This window comes from Eptatretus burgeri, chromosome 16, assembly GCF_056783735.1.
Source record: "Eptatretus burgeri isolate ZD-2024b chromosome 16, Ebu_testis_v1, whole genome shotgun sequence".
Taxonomy (NCBI): domain Eukaryota; kingdom Metazoa; phylum Chordata; class Myxini; order Myxiniformes; family Myxinidae; genus Eptatretus; species Eptatretus burgeri.
The window spans coordinates 43,593,689-43,618,431 of record NC_140976.1 but is presented as its reverse complement, the minus strand read 5'-3'; the positions used below and the strand labels follow the sequence as shown (position 1 = coordinate 43,618,431).

The 24,743-nt window shown below is 44.4% G+C and overlaps 1 protein-coding gene across 2 annotated transcripts in view; it reads left to right on the top strand.

Moving 5' to 3' along the window:
* Nucleotides 1-24,743, top strand: part of PHKA2 (phosphorylase kinase regulatory subunit alpha 2) — a 79,275-nt gene that overhangs the window by 7,463 nt on the left and 47,069 nt on the right. For both annotated transcript variants that reach the window (XM_085859655.1, XM_085859654.1), the window contains exons 3-11: nucleotides 1-26; nucleotides 504-672; nucleotides 8,280-8,362; nucleotides 12,076-12,156; nucleotides 14,000-14,098; nucleotides 18,677-18,823; nucleotides 19,967-20,020; nucleotides 20,569-20,691; nucleotides 21,024-21,119. The exon at nucleotides 1-26 is cut by the window's left edge and continues 22 nt beyond it. In XM_085859655.1, the coding sequence (XP_085715781.1) occupies nucleotides 1-26; nucleotides 504-672; nucleotides 8,280-8,362; nucleotides 12,076-12,156; nucleotides 14,000-14,098; nucleotides 18,677-18,823; nucleotides 19,967-20,020; nucleotides 20,569-20,691; nucleotides 21,024-21,119 (878 nt within the window). The remainder of the gene's footprint in view (nucleotides 27-503; nucleotides 673-8,279; nucleotides 8,363-12,075; nucleotides 12,157-13,999; nucleotides 14,099-18,676; nucleotides 18,824-19,966; nucleotides 20,021-20,568; nucleotides 20,692-21,023; nucleotides 21,120-24,743) is intronic.

The window sequence follows — 24,743 nt, the reverse complement described above, 5'->3', positions numbered from 1 at the left end:
GTCTCTTGCAGTGCATGATTGGACAGGTGAGAGCCGCCAGCCTCCTTGATCACCGTCCTTCTCCCCGCCGCATGTGCACATCCAGTTTATGATCATCATTGCGTTACATCTTATTAACTCGGAGACGAGTGGAATTTAGAGTAATCACCTAAAATATCAATGGTGTTTACAAACCAGCTTGCAGATGCTGCAGCAAAATCATACGCGAAGAAAATTCTGGCAAAGACATGAGCATTATTTACTTATTTATTATTTATAACATTTAATATTTTAATATTGTAAGTGTGTCGTGGATGGGATGTTCGCTATGCTGTGTTGTTATCTTGCTGATCTTATGGCTCTTCCAGATGTTTTATGCAGTTTTATTTATTTATTCATTTTATAGATTGTACTGCATGACATCCACTTACTTCCTTTTATCGGTGTCAAAATTATTTGCTGGCACGGACTTGTATTAAAATCCGCAGCTGATCCATTTATAACTTTGCTGCTTGCAAAAACAGGTGCACAAGGTAGAGCGCTTCAAGCTGACCCAGAGCACCGCAGACTGCCTGCACGCAAAGTACAACACAGGGACGTGCGCGCCTGTCGTAGGGGATTCCGAGTGGGGCCACCTGCAGGTGGATGCCACTTCACTGTACCTCCTGATGCTTGCTCAGATGACTGCTTCCGGTGCGTACTGGTCAAGGTCTTTTAAGGAACGTTTATTTGAGACACTCTTGTTTAGAACTGTTCAAGAAACTTATTTTGCTTATGCCTTGTCTTTCTGGACTTGCACATTGTCTGTTCAGCTCATGTAGACCTGTCAGAAGTATATGTTTTCCCACCCACGCCACTCCTTCCCCCCCCCCCCCCAACCCCCAGCTGATCCATCATTTTAATCTGCCGAACACAGCACTGTTGTATCATCTTGGTTCGAGATTGTTTCACCATTTATTAACTGATTAAGCTTTTTGTTGTTCATAAAACAGTCCATGTACATTTTATCAAATGCCCCGTTTCCCCCTTCCCCACTTCCTTCTTTATCCTACTGTGTGCTCTTTTATTGAACAAACACTAATCGTTCAATGAAACTTCTTTGATATAATAGGCCGATGGTATTTCTTTTCTTGTTTTTTTTCATTTAATTTTTCTAATCATAAACCTCTTCACAAAAAAAAGAAAGCTGTGTTGACAATAGGCAGAAGTGAATAGTGTAGCTGCATAAAAACCAAAAACTTGTTTAGACTCAGATAAGTTTAAACTTGTGAGAAGTATATAACTGGCACAGAATTTTTAGCCATTTGATCTATTTGTCCATCTAATCTAAAACATGTGATGTGACTGTCCAAGGGTGAATGTTAGTACGCACAATGACGCTGATTTGTCCTTCCATACTCAGACAGTTGTAATAAGTTTTCTGGCTTATGTTCATGTCTAATAACTGTCATTTCATTTGGTTAGCCTCGCCTGTTCCCAAAGGGATGGGCAGGGGGTATCCTAATCAATCCGGATGTTTTCTGTCAGAGTCCGCACGAACAACAATTTTAATGTCACGTCTCCTGGTAACCTACTTTAATATAATCACAATTCAACAAGGTTATCTATTGTAACCATAACATTTTTACCTCTACTTCAAGCACGAGTTTATTTTGCACCTTGAATGTGGATTAAGTTAGTTATCTGCACCTGTTCCTGAGTGCGTTTGCCCGCAACGCCAATGGTTTTTAGGTGTGCTGCAAGGCTTGCAGGCTCGACTAGCATCGCCCAACTGGTTTTCGACATGGTTTGATAAAGTTGTCTAATTGAATTCAAAGATATTTATGTCAAATTTAAACACAAGTTGATGTATTTATTTATTTTAAATCTGGAGCTTTTTATAGTGTTACGGCTGTGGAAATTTGCAAACCACCATTCAGGTCCCGTAGGTGAGGTATCTCCTTAAGTACATGTGTAGTTAGCCCCAACCCCTTTGTTTAGAGGGAATAAATGTGATTTATTCGGGCTGCGACGCTTTGAGATAGGCGTTTTTCTGTTCTATCTTTATTTTGAACCAACCACGTCTCAACCACCATCACACAACAACCACCAACCACAACGCCGCTTCACAACAACAACAACCACACCTGCCTCTCAACAACGACGCCATCCTCACCACTCCGCCAGCAACCGTAAACATCTCCACAAACACAAAAGGGGAACAACAACAACTCCCGCCCCGATTTCTCTGGTAAACAAGAATGACGGTTGAAGCTCAACTCCTGCCCAGATTTCTCTGGTAAACAAGAATGATGGTTGAAGCTCAACTCCCGCCCCGATTTCTCTGGTAAACAAGAATGACGGTTGAAACTTTGCTCCCGCCCCGATTTCTCTGGTGGAATGTTTCCCTCCCCCCCCCCCCCGCGTGCCGCGAAGGGAGGGGCCGGGTGCCGGGGAAATAAAAGGGCGCACGGAAGTGACACCAAAAAGAGTGACACCAGAGGAAGTCAGGTCAGAGGAGGCCAGGTCAGGGCGGTCGGTGAGTGTCGGTATCAGTCGGCGGTTCATGGTCTTCTGCCCGTCTGGGTCTTGGAGAAGCGGTCCGTAGAGTGAACCGCTCGTTGGAGCTTGCAGTCGGTGGGGAGTCCGGACGTCGTGGAGGGACGTGAACTGGAGGTGCCGCTCTGCCAGCTGTGTTGCACGGACCTGCGCGTTCGTACAAGGAGCGCCGGAGAGAGCTCGCCCACCATCGCACCGCGAGGGTGCAGGTAACCTGCAACGGTCTCATGGGACTCGTTCGGTCTGCCAAGTCCCACGCCATAAAGGCCCACGGGCCCCGTCTGCCCCTTTGTCTTTGAGGGTGGCCTTTTCTTTTGTTTTTTTTGTATGGATCTTGTGGCGCTGTGTCTTGTGAAGTAAAACTGTATAAGTGTTGCCGTGTGTTCGCGTATTCGGTTAGCTCTGCATTGTTGTTTTTGTTTTAAATTGATATATGTGTGCTCTTCGTGTGTCGTGTAAATAAAGTGCATTATGTTGAATTGTTCCCCGTTTCGCTGCGTCCTTTCCTTCGTTTGAATCTCCATCTTGCTTCACGTAAAGGGTTCATAGTGGGCTTAATATGCCCGATAATTAATCGGAACCGTCGAGGCCGACGATAACACCGCTCAGTTATCCCGATAGCATGGAACGGACCGCTTAAGTGGCCCGTGTCCGGAGTCGACCTGCGGCGAGGTGCGATCACCCGGTCTACCATCCGCGTGGGTACTTAGGTCGGTTGAGTTTGGCGAACAACCATATCCCACGCGGGTGGCCGATTGGCACGATCGTGGTGAGGCCGAAAGGCCCACCCGTGACTAGCTCCCGGCGTTAGTCCGAGAGGGTCACGACAGAATTGTCCGTCCGGTGGGCGACGTGCCGCGATTCGAGTCGCGTGGCCGATCGCACGCTGGCGGGCGCGAATTTGCAACAATATTATTCCCGCGCTTTCGAAGAAAAGCGGGAATATTGTGATTGTGTCCGTCCGTACGTACGTCCGTCTGTCTTACCCTGTAACTCCTCCTACACCGTTTGAAATAGGAACTTGAAACTTTGGGACATAGTAGATATATGTATGGGGAAGTGCACAACACTTTCAGATTTTTGATATGACCCCTCGGAGCCGGGCCAGAGGGGTTGGGTCATGGGGGTCGATTTTTTTAAAAAGAAAAAAAATTTGTCATAGCTTTTTAAATCAAACATATTCATGAGTTATACATTTAACAACATATTTTTTTTAAACACATGATGATCAGAGGGTGCTTGGAAGGTAGGAGGTCAAAACAGCTCCTTCTACACCATTTGAGATATGAACTTGAAACTTTGGGATATAGTAGATATATGTATGGGGAAGTGCACAACACTGTTGGATTTTTGATATGACCCCTTGGGGCTGGGCCAGAGGAGGTGGGGTCATGGGGGTTGATTTTTTTTTTTTTTTTTTTTTAAAGTATATTTACTTACCATTGCACATGGTAAATTCTTTTATAAAGAGCTTACTTATGTGGCCCCCATGAGTGACAAACAGTCACAGGTTTTACTGTATTTATCCAATTGATTATGAATAATTATAATTAATATTAAACAGTTCATTCCTATGATAAAATTGATGCACAGTTCTATATTGCTGGACAGTGTTAAATTAATGTTTCATGAAATGTTGATATGCTTGCAATGACTTCTGACTTAGTAAACATAGTAAGTCTTTGGTCATAAAGCACATCAATTCGAAAAGAATAGTCAATCCATTTTGCAAGAAAAAATTTCATGTCGCGTGAATGGGACAAAGCAGTGCATGTGGAATATGCGATGGTGTGCCATCGACAACGTAGTTCTAGTTTATTTTTATTTTACCTTGGATATATCCAATTGACAGATGATTAATAACTAGAGGGGGAGCACTCGGCAGAGTGCAAAACCTCCGCCGCCAATACTGCTGGGTCACTTATGTGAACCTGGTATCCTATTCATTGTAGGTCAAAACGGATCAGACTTTACTGAACCACGATTGAATAAACTAAACTAGATCGACGCGCATGTAGAAATGCCAAAAAAAATCGAATTTTTTTCTCTCTAACATTTTTTTGTTGTTGTTGGAAATCACTTAAAACATGTAGAAATGCAAAAAAAAAAAATTCAGATATTTTTTTCAAAATGGCCACCATAGCGGCCATATTGGACTTTGGATCAAGTCCAAAATCTAATGGCATGATCCTTGGACCATACCTTATCCCCCACCAAGTTTCGTCGAAATCCGTCCAGGAGTTTTTCCGTAATACTGTTCACAAACAAACAAACAACGGGTGAAAACAGTAACCTCTGTCCATCTTCGATGGCGGAGCTTAATAATAATATTACCATTCCTTTCATGCCAAAGGCATATAGGGCTGCCGAGGCAGTTTCATTGGCAAGAAGTACAGTCCTGGACGGGGCGCCACTCTGACACAGGTTACCCAGAATGGTTATTACCCCGGTGCACTGGTACTCATTTCGCTGACCTCGGAAGGATGACAGGCTGAGTTAACCCCACCTGGTGTTAATTCAACAGTTGATCAGGGCTCGAACTCAGGACTCTAAGGTCCCAAGCTCACCACCCTAACTGCTAAGCCAACACCAGGCTGACAGATGATTATTCCTGTTTTATAATTTGTGCAATCTGTATGTTGTCATTTGCAATACTTTTCTTATCTGTACTCTTTATAAGGGTGGTTTGTCTGTGTGTGATCAGTATCCTGCGCATTCATGTATACATTAATTTAAAACAGAGTTGACATGTTAATATATATATATATATAATATTAGGGTGGTCCAAAAAAATGAAAGTTCGAATCTCTCACGGGCATGTTTGCCAAATCGTTCCTGACGTTGAAAAACGCAAAGAAACAAAAAATTAGCAGATTTGGAGGAGGTTTAGGGGTCCATCAAAGTCTCTCAACGGATTCATTATAATGTCACAATACTAATAGGAAAAATGAAAGGAAAGAGCATAAAATGTTCTCAGTGGGCAGTAGGCAACTGGCGGTCGGTGAATTTCTCCAATGGTTGATCCAAGAGGAACAGTTCCGTGCTTTTCCATGTAGAACACGCCATACTCACTCACTCTGGGAATCAAAAAGAAGAAGAAAAAAATTAGAGATAAAAAAGAAAAATAAAAGTACTTTTAACACCGACCGACAGCGAACCGAAAGCTCAACTGACGTCTCCCTCTCTCCCACTGACGTCTTCTTCTCTCCCAACGGATGTAACAACTTCCTTCCTCTTGATGGACCCCTAAATATTTTTGGAACTGTGGCAAATTTGGCCAGGAGTATTTTCTAGTCAGGTAGAACAAAATAATCAACATGCCCCAAGAATATTCAAATTTAGAATTTTTCCCTTATGATTTTGGACCACCCTAATATATTGTTGCGAATTCGTGCCCGCCGGCGTGCGATCGGCCGCTCGACTCGAATGGCGGCTGCCTCGCCCACCGGAACGGACAATTCAGTCGTGACCCTCTCGGACAACGCTGGGAGCTAGTCACGGGTGGGGGTTTAACCTCTCCACGATCGTGCCAATTGCCCACCCGCGCAGGATAGGGTCACTCGCCAAATTCGATCTACCTAAGTACCTGCGCGAATGGTCGACCAGGCGATCGCACCTCGCCGCAGGTCGACTCCAGACACGGGCCGCTTAAGCGGTCCGTTCCATGCTACAGTGATAACCGAGAGGTGTTATCGTCGGCCTCAACAGTTCCGATTACTTATCGGGCGTATTAAGCCCACTACGAACCCTTTATGTGAAGCAGGATGGAGGGTCAATTAAAGAAAAGCCGAAGCGAAACGGGAAAACAGTTCACACAATACACATTTATTACGCGACACACGGAAAGCACACATATACAGCCAAACTGTCAAAATGCACCTATAGCAGTTAAAACAAAAGAAACAACGACGCAGAGTTACTACCGACGACGCGCACACACGGCAACACTTATACAGTTATACTTTACAGACGGCGCCAACACACATTTACTCAAAAGTAAAGGAAAGAAGCCACCCTCATAGACAAGGGGGGCAGACGGGCCTGTAGGCCAATATGCGCGTGTGACCTGAAGGAGCGGCCAGGCCCGCGACACCGGGGGGGGGGTCCTACCCGCGTCCTCGTGACTCGTTGGCGGACGAGCCTCAGATGTGGCCGCGTGGCTGTGCACCAACTCTGTGCTCCTTGGCGGGTTTCGTTGGCACGATGTTTGGGGTGGGGTGGGAACGGGGCCCCCTTGTTGCACTATCTCAGCGCGGGGGAAAGGGGGAATTGTTGATGCCCTGGGGGAGGAGAATTGCTGGCTGGCTTGGGTCCCGAGATGAGCGATCACACCGCGACCTCGTCGCCGACCACCGTCCTTCTCGCCTCGGACCCAAGCTCCTTTGCCTCTTCCCGCAACTCTCCACAGCCGACTTCAGAACCCACTCGATGCCACACCGATGACTCGACTCCCTCTCTGCCTGCTGCCACGCTCTGCCGCTGCCACGCTCTGCCGCTGCCACGCTCTGCCACGATTTGCCTTGCGCTCGCCGTTTTATAGGCCGGCAGGATAAAACAATATGCAAATTTCCGGATCAGGATGACCTCAGGGGCGGAGCCACGCTCGCCAATTGGACGGAGGAAAAGTGGGCATGAACCTCCCCTGATCCTAGAATTTGCATATTTCGATTTCACACAGACGCGCCTGGAGGCGGCGCCAAGCCACTCGGCGCTTGCTAATTGGACAGATCAGAAGTGGGCGTGTAGCGTTCTTCATCCGAATTCTCCCTAGGAAAGGTCGCTATTTGCACTCGCGGCTCGGTGCGTATCTTGAACGAGCCCAAGACAGCCTGACGCTCTGTGTTCACAGGTAGTGCGGGAATGGCCGTAGAAGGAGAGAGGTGAGGGTGGTGGAGGGTTTATCGGTGGTGGTTTGATGGTTATGGTGCCGTTTGGGAATGATGGTGATGCGATGTTTGCGGGATTGAGTTGTGAAGGTCATGGCTGTTGGCGTTGTTGTTGTCTGAGAGTTGGAGCATGGTTGCAGTTGGTGATGATGGCTGGCGTGGTGGTTGTTGTGTGATGGCGGTTGAGACGTGGTTGGTTCAAAATAAAGATAGAACAGAAAAACGGCTATCTCAAAGCGTCGCAGCCCGAATGAATCACAAAAATACCCTCTAAACAACGCGTTTGGGGCTAACTACACATGTACTTAGAGTTATCTCACCTACGGGCCCTGAATGGTGGTTTGTGAATTTCCACAGCCGTAATATATATATATATATATATAGTTATGTTTCATGATATATGTATATGGATGTGGGAATGTATTGGATGATTTGTTAGTCTCTCATGTTTCTCAAGAATCTTCCTTGTTAAATGCTCTGTCTTCATCCACATGTAGTTGAGGGAGACTTTTAAGGAGGAGCAAGGGGTGATTCTACAGTTAAGGACTGGGACATCAGTATGTATTGCATACTCTCACTTGAATTGTGAACACTTGAGTGAAAATGGACATGTCGACACAGTGTGAGGGATTTGAACCTGGGATCGCAGGATTAAGTGCTTTATGCTCAGGTGGGATGGCTAAACAGGCTGTTTTGTTTCCTGGATGGTGATGGCCTGCCTGATCAAAAATCACTTTGTTGTTTAATCAAAATGGACCCATTGTGCATCTTATTAAGGCATTACAACACAATTGCTAATTTTGTTTGCAAAGTGTGTCGGTCGTCGGCTTTTTATATTCTTGGAAAAACGCTCTTTGGTTTTCATTTTTCCTGTAGGCCTGCGGATCATCTTCACACTGGACGAGGTGGCTTTTGTGCAGAACCTAGTTTTCTACATCGAGGCGGCCTACAAAGTCGCGGTGAGAAATTTTACAATGGGTGGAATTTCGCTGACTTCCAAATCGACTGCTGGTGACGTTTGGCAAATGATAGGTGGAGTGAGGGGGGGGGGGAGGGATCATGTGACTGGGAGGGACATGGAATGTGGTGACATAGAGCAAAGGGCAGGGTCAAGATGACCAGTGCTTGCAGGAAACTATGTCAGGGAGGGTACTGACGTGGAGGGGTTCACCACCGTAACCCCATACACTACAAAACAGGTTTGTTTTCACATTACCATGGTTGGCAGGACGAAGACTGACGTCAGGATTGTGATGGTGGAAAGGGTGATTAAAGATACGAAGTAAGACGGTGCTAGTGCTACATTATCATGACGGACATAGATATGTGAGTGATCCAGGAATGAAACAGAAATGAAAGGAATAGGAGGAAGCTGCATGGGTGAAAAACATTTGGAAATGACAGTGTAGGAAAGCTGTAAAGTTAAAAAAAATTGTCCTTTCAAAGATTTGACTTGATGCAGTGTGAGCGGAGGCAACAAAAGGGGAGATGAGAGTAAAGAAGAAATAGTTTTGTGACTGAATATCTTCAGGAAGGAGCTGAGAACGAGTGACTATGGCTGATTTATTTATTTATTGCTCGATTTGAGAAGAAAGGTGGTGAGTGAGCTGTTGCTGTTCCCAAACTCAAATTCGACTCTTCTCAGCAGAGTCACAGTTCAGCTGGGTTTGGCCATCAACTCGGATAGTTTCCTGTCACATGAAATGAAGTAACTGCAGTATTTTACAAATGTGTATGGTGGAAATGTGCGTTAGTATATGAATAAGATGTGCTGTAGAAGTGTCATGTTGTTTCTCTTTGTCAATTTGAAAGTAAAATGTTATCGTAATCGGGCACTGTAACTGTTACCTGTCTAGCTCTGAGTTAGCTGTGAGCACGGGTCTCATGACACGGCAAGCTCTGGATCCACTCCGATCGGCCATGGTTGTTGTTGTTTGTGTGTTCCTTTAGTGTACTTTTATATATTTTTCTGTTGCTTCAAGAAATATTACTACATATATTTGTGTGTGCTCTTTCCGTGTCCTTCGAAACGGTTCCTGCTTTGGTAGAATAACAAATGTTTCCGTTCGAGCCACTGTGTGAAATAACCATTATTATCACTTCTTCAAATTGGAAAGAGGATTTTATAACAGGAAAGTTTGTTCTGATTTGAACAAATTTTTCTTTTAAATAAATCGATTATTGGCTTTCCGATGGTACCACTTTTATCCTACGACAGCAGAAACCCGTTGGAATGAAGAGTGACTGAGAAACTCGGCTCCATTTATACACGGGTTATCAGATGAAGGGAATGTAAATAAACTTTGTACTATCAAGTAACTAATTCATCGCTATCGTTTCCTGCGTTGGCCGTCGTATTGTAATGCGAGCAGTGCTGTGGCCAGCTGAACCTGTCAGTGCAGTTTAGGTCGAGTCCATGCTTCCCCATGTGATTGATTTATATGTGCTTCTTCCATTGCAAACTTATCCAGGACCCAACAGATTTATTGCCAAAATTACCGAGCCAGATCCGAACTGAGTTTTTGCGACCGAGTCACAACCCTAGAGGGAGGGCATGTGAATAGAGGAAAGGAAAGGGTAGAGAATGAGCTGAAGAGTAACGTGCTGAACACGTAGCCAACACAGAATATAATGGATCATCAAAATAAATTCAAACGAGTAGTGGTACATTCAAAGTACACCGTCTCCATGCCAAATAAATAAATAACAAATCCTCCAGCACGTGACATCGCCGGGGAGCCTTTGGTTATGACGCCGCCTAGCAACACATAAAGTCAGAATTGGGAGGGAGCAGTGTACAATTATAATTGATTGATTAATTGCATAATTATAATAAATAAATAATCATAAAAGAATTGATTTCTCATTCGATTGCCGAATGGCATATTTCAACCAGCACCATTTCATCTGAATCTGTAACTTTTTGAAAATTAAGTAATTGATCGAAAAATGAATAATTGATCGATGAATTGATTTATCAATAAATCAAGAATGATCTTTATAGCCAAATCACTTGTTCACTTTGGTGTCCAAATATCAGCTTCCTCGCTCAAAAGGTACCTGTGATATTGTCCATATGAGAAATAAAATCAATAAGTAATTAATAAATCGTTAATAATTAAGTAATTAATCTATTAATAAAACGAGGACAAATGTGTCCAAGGGCCACGTCCTAAAGGTTTTGTCTTCACCAGAAGAAGAACAAGAAGAGGAAGAAGAATTAAAAATAAAAAATAAAAATTAAAAAAAACTTCCGATATTTCGTCACGTCACGTCCGTCATGGACGATCTTCATTCATGATGAGAAAATAATGTATTTACGAAATTACAACACATTAAATGGAATAATCTTTAAATAGTAACGTGAACTTTTCGAAACTTAAAAGCAAATGTCAGAATATATTTAAAAGTTCATGATGGACGCTCTCAAAAGGCACCCTCAATGCGAGGATGTGTACAGGTGTTTATCATTTAAGGAGATCTGGATCCTGTATATAAAAGATCCGAGTCCAAAAGGTTTTGTCTTCACAAGAAGAAGAAGAATAACAATGCCGAGCTCTCTTCGAGCAGTGTTCGCCATGCGAGACGCTGCCAAAAAAAATAGTTTTTTTTTTGCTAAAGCACATCTTCAGTTTTGTCTCCAAGTTTCAGCTTCCTATCTCAAAGGATGGCTGAGATATCACCCGGACAAACAATAAAACAAACAGAGTAAAAACTGAGTACTCCCTTCAGCGCCAGGGGATTGCGTCATGCATCACCTGGATATGGAATTGGGAAGGAGCGGTGTACAATAAAACGGTTTGCTTGTTTTGTTGTTGGTTTTTTTTTTTTTATTTTTTTTTTATTTAAGAATAGGGATGGTGATAGACTATGGGATTACAGAATGACAAACAGGTGGGATAGCCAAGGCAGACGAAAAAGATCGAAATATCCAAACGGGTACACAAAAGACGCGGCAATGAGCACACCACAACACGAAAAACAATCAACGGCAACAGAACCAAATCTGGAACGGTATATTTAGCTTTTGATGCACACGTCACATCTGGTAGGGTAGGGTAGAGCAGAAAAGCTGTCACATTGGAAACCGGATGTGAACCTCCATGATATTTTAGATGCTTAAAACATTCCGAAGGTTTCAGTTTACCTTTTGTAAAGTTTGACCAACAAGCAACAGATTTACCAATCTCCAATCAATTGGGAGATTTTGGAGATTTTTTTTTGTTATCGATCCTCCAAATCAGTCAATATTTTAGCCGAATAATTTATTTTTCCTCCAAGACGCTCTGCATTTAAAGAATAGATTCCGGGAACTTGTTGGGTGATTTATTAGTCTCACACTTCCTGAAAGAACAGCATTTAAAATAGATTTACAACAAACCCCAGACAGCCACAGGCAATATTATGATAGCGGTTGGTTAGTACAAACAATTATTTAAAACAAAAAATCCTTCACATTAATTTATTGAAGTGCTTGTACCTTTTTAATTAGTTTGTCTGTATAAATTGGTCTTTCGAGAGGTATATTGGTATTTCCCATTACCTGGGTGCAGATCTGACTGGTAAATTATGATTGAGGTGGATCCTGATGTGAAAAGGGCAGACATGAAATGATATTGTAAAGTGGTCATAAATGTATGAATTGCTGTTCTCCGATCCCATTGTGTTGCAGGATTATGGCATGTGGGAGCGAGGTGATAAAACAAACCAGGGAATTCCTGAGCTGAATGCCAGTTCTATCGGCATGGCCAAGGTTAGAAACCATCTACTGTGTTCATTTGCATTGCAATGTGGGCTTTCTCGAGCTTGAACAAGAACGTGATTTATCTGTGACCAGCAAGAGCTCATCAGGGGAGGAATGGAAAACTGTGTGCCATCGGCAGGGACACTCTGCCAGCTTTCCTTGAGGAGATTCTTTAGCCAAATGTACCGTATCCTCTGTAGGTCAATGCTGTATTTGTACCAAAGCAAGGCGACAGACAAAATATTTGTCCTGAGAAATGAGCATTACCCTACAGGTCAGAAGCACTGCCTCTTGTTGTGCAAGAGGCAGAATACTCGAGTTTGAAGTGTTTTTTTGTTGTTACTGGCTCCTCCAGGAGCGAGTGGATTTTTTTTTTTTTTAGAATTGACATTTCCCACCTGCAATGCCCCCTCTCTCCAGCAGGGGTCAGTGGTTAAACCACTTCCACTATTCCAAGTGTACAGGTGAAAATCGCAAGTCATCTCCCCCCACACTCACAAATGGGGAGGGGGAGTGGAATTAATTTATTTATTGAATGCCCTTGACCTGACTTTGGATTACCCAAGCATAAATGCAAAATTTTGGGATCAGCCAAGTTGTTTCGGATTCTATAAATAACAGACGTACAGACATTGCCTTATTTTATAAAACCAGGTGGTGTGTTGGTCCATTGGACCAAATTTTAATTAGTCTTCATGGCCTTGGGTGTTTTTGCAAGTTTGAACAAAAACAAAAGGTTTCCCAGCTTGGAAGTCTTGGAACCCTAATCTTACTATAATTCACCATCTGTCTGTTCCCAGGTACCGCAAAAACTGCTGAACCGATCGCAACCATTTTTTGGTGTGTAATCCTGGGACCCCTTGGAGTAAAATAGGCATAATAATAATAATATGACCCCCTTGACGGTTCCCGTTGGGAGTGGGTGCTTCTTGTAGTAATAATAATTCGAGGTATTTTAGGGTTTTGGTGATCTTAAAGGGTCTTTAAAGGTCGAATGGAGTCTCAGCAGTCTGAAGAGTCAAAAGGTATATTCCAATAGTATGTAATTAATAGACACAAAAAGCATGCCTCATGCTGCTCTGTAGTATGTGGGGGTGGTGCGAGGATGAGACACAAGTGGGTGGGGGAGTGGAGTTGGCAAAGAGAAAATGTTTTGCTTTATGAAAACACACACACACACACACACACACACACACACACACACACACACACACACACACACACACACACACACACACACACACACACACACACACACACACGCTCCTCACCCATTTATACGAGACAGGATAGGATTCTATTCCCATATTTCCCTTGGAGCTTCACAGCACCTGCGACCGGATTGTGAGCTTTTCTTTTTGTACGTGAAAATGTGTCCTTTGATAGATCAATATTCCATCACATGAGGGTCTAAGTTGGTTCACCTTGATGAGAATCTGCTGATCTGTAATTACATATATGAGGACTTGTCAAAAAGTTTCAGGACCTGCCCTTGTGTGAGCGAACAACTGACATGATTACTTTGAGTGCTTTAATTGTAGCTGCATTGCCACAAGCGTGCGTCACATGATCGGTGCTTGATATTTGTTTTAAACTTTATTTGAGAATTCTGGGTTTTTAAAAATCATTTCATTGGAAATTGATGTTGGCTTCACTCAAAAGGGAGAAGATATTGGTGTCTGTTTCAGTCAATCTGCATGCACATGTATCACTCCCAGGTGGCCTACCTAAATATAGCACACCTGGACTGTCTACTTTACAGCACCCCAGTGTGTGGAAAGGATCTTCGAGACATACCGAGGTGAGGGTGTGCCATGTTGAAAGCTCTGTCTTGCTTCCTTTTATTTTTTAGGCTGCTTTGGATGCCATAGACGAGTTGGACCTGTTTGGAGCGCATGGTGGTCCCAAGTCTGTCATTCATGTGCTTCCTGATGAAGTCCAACATTGCCAGGTTCATTATCCTGTCTCATTGTCTCTCCTTTCATTTTTCCCGTTTTTATTTATTTATTTAATATCCCTTTCTTTCTCTTTCTTAAGTACAAAGGCTGTGCTTGACATTTTCTGAAGGAATGCTCGTGTCGGCCTAAATTACAAGAAAAAAAATGGACCAAAGATATGCATTCCTAAATAATGGTACCATTCAGTGTGTTTTGTATGGGACCGTGCAATCCACCGAGCGCAGAGCAGTCACGTTTGGAATAAAGCAGAGATTGCATGCATGTGAAAGCATGTGCTCTGAACCATAGAAATATCAAAAATTGTACCATCATCTGTGTTAGAAAGAGGTACAAATGATGTTGAAATTGTCATGTGTTTTTTTTTTTTTTTTATAAAATGACAAGAAAGACTCTGTGGCATTGTGGTTGGAGTGTATGCTGTGAATCTGGGAGGCCAGCGCTTTGATTCTGATCGTGGCCTAGTCATACCATAGACTTTCAAAATGGTGTGTCCCGCTTCCTCGCTTGACACTCGTATCAGCATTTAGAGCAGGGGTTCCCAACCTTTTTTTTTTTACAAGGTATCATTTCACATGTTCGTGGTCCCACCGAGTACCACTGTACCAAAATTCACCTAAAATAGTGTTTATTTGCGATCCAGATACGACAATGGGGAGTTAAACAATACTAACAATTCACAACTATGACATTGAGCAATCTGATCTGAACAAAATAATGATACAGTAAGTACCTATTTGATTGTGTAAAATGTCCAGTCAATGGGATGGTTGAGCCTGCTTCTTGCTCACAAGCAGGTCGATGTCAGGCTTTGTTTTGGATAAAGCGCACCGAACATCATGTTCAACATCCAGTAGGGATCAGTAGGGATCTGTTTTTAGAATAATGACTGATGAGAACTCAGCTTCACACAGCCATGTAGATGGGAATACTATGAGCAAATGAACAGCCAGGGCAGCTTGCTTATGGTAAGACCCAAACATTCCACACCAGAAGTCTGCAAGATTCATCTCGTCAAACTGATCTCGGGCTGTGGAGTCGTTCTGGAGATCAATCAAGCTTTCCTGCAGTCCTGTCCCAGGTGGCAAATCCAATGCATTCATGCGAAATGGGTTGCGAATCATTTTCAGATCCAGTTCCTTGAGATCCGGAAAATAGGAATTTAATTCCTCATCCAAATAAGCGAGGTGATCTTTTACCAGTTGTATGAACTCCCTTGGGGGATCCTTTTCACGCTTCTGAAGAATATCGGCCGTGCAAGAAAACATGACCACCACTCCCGCTTCGACATTCGTCTTCCACAGATGGAGTTTTTCCTGAAATCCCTTGACCTTGTCTATGAAGTCAATGATAGTCGTGCCAGTCCCCTGAAGAGACTTGTTCAGGGCGTTTAACTGAGAGAAAATGTCGACCAAATAAGCCAGGTGCAATGCCCAGTCGGGGTCGTTCAAAGCAGCGACGAAATCGAGTCTTTGGTTTTCCATTGTTTTCAAAGAATTCACGAAGCTCAGCTCGTAGTGCAAATGCACGCTCCACCATATTTCCACGGGATAACCATCTCACCTCAGTGTGGAATAAGAGAACTTTATGGTCGGAGTCGAAATCCTCGCAAAGTTCATTGAAAAGTCGCGAATTGAGAGCCTGGGATTTCACATGGTTCACAATTTTGATCATGGTTGAGAGAACGTCAGTCAATGGCTTGGGGAGCGCCTTGGCTGCGAGTGCGTGGCGGTGGATCGTACAGTGTAGGCTGCGCACTTCAGGAGCAACTGCCTTCACAAGCGTTTGGAAACCTGATCCGCACCCCAACATAGCTGGAGCACCATCTGTAGTACAGCCTTTCAGATCAACCCATGACAGCCCAACTTGATCAAAGACGGAAGACACCTCTTCAAAAATGTCCTTTGCTTTCGTTGTGGTTTTAAGCGGGCGGCAAAATAGTACTTCATCCTTGAACTTGGCTTTATGCACGTACCGAACGAACGCTAACAGTTGGGCACAATTTTCCACGTCAGTTGACTCATCCAATTGCATAGAAAATCCGCATGGAGATGCCTTGATTTCTGCCACCACCTGGTCACGAATATTGGTTGACTTTTCTTCAATGCGCCTCTGAACTGTGCTGTTTGACAACGAAAGAGAATTGAGCTTCTTGGCACTTTGTTCTCCCAGCATGAGACGTACGATATCCTTTGTCGCGGGAAGGATGAGGCTTTCACCGACGGTGTGAGGTTTTTTTCTGTTCTGCAATTCGCAGTGCAACGAGGTAGGATGCCTTTACGGCTGCCGTGGACTGCTGTTGAAAACTGCTGCTGCCGTCGAAGCCGTGCTCTTTTTATGGCATTTTCCTTCCGATGAAAAAAAAATCATGGTCCTTGTCGCTGTGTTCAGGATGAACAGAATCAAAATGGCGCTTCAATAGACTTTGTTTCATAGATTGATTGCCGAGAACTTTTCCACAAATCACACACTGTGGAGCTTCTAATTCACCTTTTTGGATGGAAGCGAAGCCTAACTTGAGATAACTCTCCGAATATTTTCGCATTGACGTGATGCTGGTGAACGATAACGGTAACAATAAGCCGGGCAATAAGCAATGATGACAGTGTGGCGTGTAGAGACAAAACGAATAATAAGACTTGTGCACAATGGCCGATAACAAACAGCTGTCAGTGTACAGCCACTTTCGATATAAATTTAATTATTGTGCACATGCTGCATGAGAGAGAAGTAAAATAAAAACTGCGTTTAAAAAAACAAACAAACCACGCTGCTGCGTACCACGCCGCGTACCACTGAGAAAGTCCAAATGTACCACCTGTGGTACGTGTACCACAGGTTGGGAACCCCTGATTTAGAGGCGAGGGCAGGGCGAGACCCCATGGAATGCTATCCCATAAGGTGGGATGAGGACAGTTTCCCCGCTGTGGAGAGAAAAACGTTACAAAGATGGCTCTGCCAGTGCCCAGCATGCCCTGGGAATTTGTCACTTCTCCAAAGGTGTGCAACTGTGTTTGTCTGCAGTCAAGCCGGTAATTGACTTGTATCTTTATGTTCCAGCTCCTCCATCCATGAAAATGCAAGATAAATATATAATAGTCTATTTAATGATGGTAAAAGATGGCAGATTATTCTAAAACTCCACCTTTCTCCTTGCACTGTGTTTTTCACTCCCTCTGTTCCCTCTTCCTCTCCCCCTCTGTTCCCTTTTTTTCACTCCCTCTGTTCCCTCTTCCTCTCCCCCTCTGTTCCCTTTTTTTCATCACCTCTGTTCCCTTTTCCTCTCCCCCTCTGTTCCCACTTCCTCTCCCCCTCTGTTCCCACTTCCTCTCCCCCTCTGTTCCCTCTTCCTCTCCCCCTCTGTTCCCTCTTCCTCTCCCCCTCTGTTCCCTCTTCCTCCCCCCCTCTGTTCCCTCTTCCTCTCCTCCTCTGTTCCCTCTTCCTCTCCTCCTCTGTTTCCTCTTCCTCTTCTCCTCTGTTCCCTCTTCCTCCCCTCTCCCCTCTATTCCTTCTTCCTCCCCCCCCTTCTGTACCCTCTACCTCCTATTCCTTCTTGCTTCCCCCAACCCCTCTGTTCCTTCTTGCTACCACCATTCTGTTCTCCCTTTCACCCCCCTTTCTGTTCCCCCTTGCCCCCCCTTTTTTCTCCCTACAATGCTTCCTCTGGTGTTCCGGTTTCACCCAGCTCAAGTTCTGGTTTTCTTCTTGGCTAGATACAATCTCTGCTCTGATTGGCTGCCATTAAAAGCTGGGGATACCTGTCCCAGAGTAGTCTTGTTTAATGATTTTTGTTCATTGTTTGGGTTAATTTGTTGACGTAATATACTGGTGCCTTTTGTTGAGAGCCACCTTATATGTTTAAAATTTTTTTGCAACATTTGTGTGTCCTTGTCTGGGCCTCATGCTCTTCTTGTCAGGCTCCTCAGATTTGTTGCTGTGTTTCCTTCCCTCCCTCCTTTCCTGTTAGTTCATTTCCCTGCTAGATGCCCCATTGTCAGTGCATTGCCCTTTTCTCCTCTGTCACCTGGCTCTTCCGTGAGCTTTGATTTTGTATAAAATAATGATGAAACTCTGTTCTGCAGGACTGGTGTTGCTTTGAACTTGTGAACATCCATGTGACCAATGCACACTTTTTAAATTTTATTTGAGTGGTGATTGATGGTTATGCTTTACAGATACTCTCACCTCTGATTATTTCTCTGTCAACATTATATATTGGACGTCGGAATGTCCATTTGCTCTTGTTACTGTACGTGCGACGGTGTTATGTCGCTGTGTAGTACAAGTCAAATGAATGTTTCAGATCTTTCTCTTCTCTCTTCTCCTCTCTTGCTTTTGCTTCCTCCCCTTTCCTTCCCTTCTCTTGACCTTTCTCTCTCAAAATACCTGTTTTGATTTTTTTTTTGTTTTTTCCTCCTTTTTATTTAAATGTGATTTGTCAAAGTGCACTATAAGCTGAAGAACTTCAGGTTTCTCTTTCTCTTTTTGTAATTTTCTCTTCCTCTTCCAATTTCTCCTCTCTCCCTCTCCCTCTCTCTCCCCCCTCCATCTAATGCCTTGCTATCTTCCTCCAGTCAATCCTGCACTCCATGTTGCCTCGTGCTTCCACCTCGAAGGAGATAGATGCCGGACTTCTGTCTGTCGTCTCTTATCCTGCCTTTGCTGTCGAGGACCCAGAACTCGTTGCCCTCACCAAAGCTGAGATTGTTGGAAAACTGCAGGTTTTTTTGCACACCTATGCATGCACAAACACAGACGAACACTCAGACACACACGTGGTATTTTTGCTTGTCAAATAAACAGCATAGACGAATGTACATTAAAGCAATCAGGATGCAGTACACATTATGCTTCACAAGTTGAGAGCTCCACCAATCAGAAGTGATGGAGAAAGTGCAAAGCTATGCCATCACTGATGGTTTACACAGATAAGAATATTGCACCAAGCATCATTGAAAGCGTGGGCAACAACTGGGCTCTACATCAACCGACATTGAAGAAATTCAAATAAACATTTAATATTTTGACCTTGATTAAGACTTTTATATGCAGTGTATACGAGCGAGCATTCCCACCCTCCGGGTGAGAGTACCCTTCTTGGCCTACCTTTCGTGGGCAGTGTACTGTGGCAGTCTTGGATATGCACTTTATAGTTTTTGTCATTTTTGAAAGAAATTTTATTGATCACGAGCAGTGGTACATGGCATTGCCTGGTCTTTTCTTTTTTGTTGTTGTTGTGGGTGCCTAAAACACTTCCGTACACTCACTAACAAATGGGGTCAGGGATCATTTAATATTACCTTTCACATCGCTACAAAGGCTTACGCACTATCGAGCAATTTTTATTTTTGATTTTTTTTGGCCTCAAACACTCCCTGGCACTCACTGATGAACATCTGAAAGTTTGATGATCTGTTCAGCCATCTTTGAGAAAAATGGCAAAACACACACACACACACACACACACACACACACACACACACACACACACACACACACACACACACACACACACACACACACACACACACACACACACGGCTTATCGTATAGAATCTATAAATAATACATCATACTCCATATGATAAGATAAAGACGATAATTTGTAATCCCGGCTTCCACCAAAAATGGCGCTACTTCCAGCTCGTCAATTTTGGAGTTTTGGTGACGTGCACGTTTGCTCCATTGTAGTATTAAAATATGTTACGAGGAAAGGAACGTATCGGTATGTTGTCTTGGTGCATCTTGTTTCGTCTACCAATTTGACAGACTTTGATTTTGGTTTCTTCATTGTGACTTCGTTGATCACCCATGATCACCCATGATCACTCTCCCCCCCCCCCCATTTCATTTCTTTTTCTCAGGGTCGCTATGGTTGTTGTCGGTTTCTGAGGGATGGTTATAAGACCCCTCGTGAGGTGTGTACCTTTTGCTCGATGCGGATATCGATGCTCGTTAAAGAGCTCACTGCCAGTGTGTGGAAACTTAGTGGATTCACAGTTGGGTTTGGGTAATGATATGAGTAAGGGCAGACTTCCACAAGAGGGGGAAAATAGTAGGGGTTGGGGTGGAGGGTGAATTTTGCATCAGGCAAAATCAAGCATTGTACAGGTTATTAAATGGGTCTTTGTTGGTGAAAAAGGAAGTGATATTTTTGGGGAGATGTGGATGGGGAGGTATTTCTTTTTTTTCAATGTAAAATCAAGGCTCAGAAAAGAGTTGGGTGATTGAGTTAAAAAAAAAAAAACAATAGGAAATTGATGAACCAACAGTGGGACAACAAATGAGCATAACAGAGCAAGGGAACAAACAAACAGGAAGAGGGGAGGAAAGGTAGTAACCTGTGACGAAAGGGGATTCTTAATGGATTCATCCTGAGTAAGGGTACAAGGGTTGTCTATTAATTCGAAAGTCAGAGATGTTCCAATTGTTTGAAATGTTCCAATTGTTTTTCCTTTTGAACCAGGACCCGAACAGACTGTACTACGAGCCTGCAGAGTTGAAGTTGTTTGAGAACATTGAGTCCGAGTGGCCGGTTTTTTGGACATACTTCATCATCGATGGCGTTTTCCTTGGAAACCATGAACAGGTGTGCTATTTGGCGTTTTGTTTGTGCCGTCTGGCGGCGACGATGCTTTTGCCTTCAATGGATTGAGAGAACAAGTTTACCACGTTTCTTTTTGTTTGTTTTTTTTTCCTCCCAAACCTCCTTTACGTCTCTTTGCCACTTTACCTCTTACTGTGTCGTGGTTTATTTTGCCGGGGAATTATTGGGAAGGAAAGAAAAGCTCGAATGCCGGTGGACGGTGAACACCAAATAATATTTGTTTATTTTTGTGACGGTGATGATGTCTGACATCATCAATTTGGAGTGTAACTGTTTTTTTTTTGAGTGCGGTTATTGTGGTGATGAATGAACAGGTGCAGGAATACCAAGAAGCTCTTGAAGGGATTCTGATCCGAGGCAAAAATGGTTTGCGCTTCCTGCCAGAGCTCTACACTGTCCCAGCAGACAAGGTGCCGGCATCTCACGCTCTCGCGTTTTGAACACCCTGTGCGGGCACACAGCGCTGCCATTTGTGATGCTGAGCTTGTACAGCAGATTTTGTTCAAGAACCAAATCAAACAAAAACATACAGCACATCACCTTTCGTTTTTGTTATTATTAGTGTCTAATGCATCAAATCTATCTTCAGTTTCTCAAGTAATTTATCATTTTTTCCTATAGCATGTCAAATACTTTTGTTAAATGGATTTTATCGACTAAAACTTGATAAGTATCCGTTTACTGCCATGAGAAATGAGGTGTGACTGACGTTCTAAACGTTAGCTCTTTGTCAGAGAAAAAGAGTCCCTTGCAGCGTCATGTGGAATTGAATGGACGATGGAAAAGAGGTTTTATAGGGAATCGTATTGGCCATTAATGGACACATTGACTTTTATATATCAGAAACTATACTGTCTTGTCATTCTGCACTGCCTTATGGGTAACAGCTGACTGATGACATGCAATCAATCATTCACACACACACACACACACACACACACACACACACACACACACACACACACACACACACACACACACACACACACACACACACACACACACACACACGTCATCTGGTAGATCTTATAAATCTCTTAACATTGCCCCCTCTCTCTGCTATTTAATTGTTCCTTTCTGAAATGTTTAAGTTTCTGCACATTTTATTGAGACATTGTTATGGGGTACAAATTGGGCCCAAGACACTGTCTTGGGGCGCTCCAGTGTCCAATGAAACAGGATGTGAAATGATGCTGTTGAGAGGCACACACTGATTCTGATTGCATGAATGGACAAAGTCTGTGAGCCAGAAATGAAGGTGACCTTGAATGCCATGGCCACAAACCTCAGCGAGTGCATCATGCTGCCATTGAACGGTGTTGAAGGGCCATGATTCGTCCAGAGACACAGCCCTGGCTGCCGCCATGTTTGAGATTTGTGGCCTGCAACCATTACCGATGGGGAAGTGGTAGCATAGGAATGGGATGGAATCCAAACTGATTATGAGAGAACAGGTCATTCAAGAAGATTAAACTATGCCAGGTGTCCATGAGTTTGCTAATACTGTAATGTAATAAGATATTTTCCATGACTTTTGCTAATAATGGGAAGTGATCATACTGGCCTGAAGTCAGGAGGAGCATTAGATTTTCATAAAGAAGGTGCCAGTGCCACATGCAAAAGCTTGCGAGGACCATCTTTACCAGTCTTCATCTCAAAGGAATGTCAAAGACAAATGACTTTATTTAGAGCGTTCTCATGGAAACTGGAAATGCATTCAGAATAAACACCGACAGGTCAGGTCAGATCTGTGACCTGCTACAGGTACCATGTAAACCTGTACTAACCTGTTCCATGGTCGGGTTGTCGGCGACTAAACCGTCTCCCCCACCAGGTTTTCTGGTGAGGAGGGTGTTTGGATATGGACACCCAGCAGGATTAAAAACAAAACCTGTCAAAGGGCGGAGGAGCTCCTTGTGAGCCAACGCCATCCATATCTAGTGCCCAACTGTGTCTGCGGACGTCGTCCTGCAGTTGGGTTACTTTTTTATTAGGAGGTTGGTGGCAGGATTTGCACTCCGGCCACCATAAAACCCTTCATTCCGCAAAACACACAAACGCAAAAAAATCAAAAAACCCACTCCGTCGGAGTACCTCCTGTGCAGCTTCCCTTCGCAGGGCAGCTCACCGGATGGCGGGATTGGGGCAAAGCCTTCGGGACCCCCAATCTTTGATGATAGGAGGGAAACCATGGGGTAACATCCCTGGGTCACATTGCGGGAGAGTGTGTTGGAGTGGTGCTGGGGTGTCGTCCACCAGACGGCGGTCTCCTTGGGTTAACCTGAGGCGGTCCCTTCGGGTGGGTGCCTGGAATGTCTTATCCCTAAGAGAGGATGATCACCTGTCTCTGTTATCATCCGAGCTCAAGCGTTTGGACATCGGTATTGCAGCACTCTCTGAGATTCAGAGACCGGATTGCGGCGACATAATGGTGGGTGGTTACACCTACTATTGGTGTGGTCGCTCTGATGGTTACCATACTCAAGGAGTTGCTGTAGCTGTGTCCAATAAGATGACCACAATGATAATTGAGGTAACACTGGTCAACGAGCGTTTTATGAGATGAAGGATTCGTCACTCCTTAGGTGTCATTTCCTTGGTCTCTGTCTATGCTCCGACTGAGGCGAGTGACCTCACCGTGAAGGACACATTCTGCGCCACGCTCAAGTCTGTGGTTGATCGGTGCCCCAGACGAGATACACTTCTAGTCTTGGGGGATTTCAATGCATCGACTGGAACTGATAGGGATGGTTATGAGACGTGTATTGGTCCCCATGGGTCAGGAACTATGAATCGGAATAGCACTAAGTTCCTTGACTTTGCAAGAAGTCATGGACTTAGGGTGGCCGGTTCATGGTTTCAGCACCCACAAGCTCATCGCTGGACTTGGTATTCCAACGCTGGCGGTGTGGCAAAGGAAATTGACCATGTCCTCGTTGACGGTCGCTGGCGGATGATCCAGAACTGCAGGGTCTACCGGAGTGCTCAGTTCCTCAAGACTGATCACCGGCTTGTTGTAGCAACTCTAAAGCTGCACCTTAAATCCTGGAGAATGGTACCATCCTAGCCGAGGCTGGATGTTGGCAAGCTCAAGGATGAGAGAGTAGCTGAGGAGTTTGCGAACAGGCTGAGTGGACATTTTGGGTGTCTGGGTGCTTTAGGGGGTCCTGAAGAGTTATGGATTACCTTCAAGACCACCGTCCTTGATGTTGCCGGTGGATGTCTTGGAACTCACCGTAGGGCAAAGAAAAATTTTGTCTCAAGGGACATTGGATACCATTGACCAGAGTCGCAGGGCCAGGCTGAATGGCAGAGCTGAGCTGTTCAGGGAACTGAGGCATAAAACTGTACGTGCACTAAGGGTGGACAAGGAGGTCTATGTGCGAGGAATCTGTGAGGGAGTAGAGCATCACCTGTAGACAGGTGATTCTCATCCCGCTTACAGGGGAATTCACGCATTGCGTTCATCCAAGCCCATCCCTCGGAGAACTGCAGTTAGAGCAGAGAGTGGTCGGCTCTTAACAGAGGAGTCTGAAGTGAAGGCCCGTTCGGCTGGTTACTTTGAGCGGTTGTACCAGGCTGATCCACCAGCTGTCGAGTTGGACGTCAATGGTGTTACAATCCCTGTTGCTGACCCTCCAATCAATTGTGGTCCACCTTCGCTTGTGGAAACACGGGCTGCGGTGAACCGGTTGAAACAGGGTTTCAGCTCCAGGGATCTGTGGCATCCATGCTGAACTTCTCAAGGCTGGTGGAAATGCTGCACTTGTGTCGTTGCATGCAGTTTTGTGCTCTGCCTGGAACACAGGCATCATCCCAACTGATTGGAAGAGGGGCCTTGTTGTCCCTCTCTGGAAAGGGAAGGGTGATCGCCAAGACTGCAACAACTACCGAGGGGTGACGCTCCTCTCAGTGCCGGGCAAGGTCTTTGCTCGGATAATTCTTGATAGGGTTCGCCACCATCTGCTTGAGCACCAGCGTCCAGAGCAGTCAGGCTTTACACCAAAGAGGTCAACGATTGACCGTATCCTTGC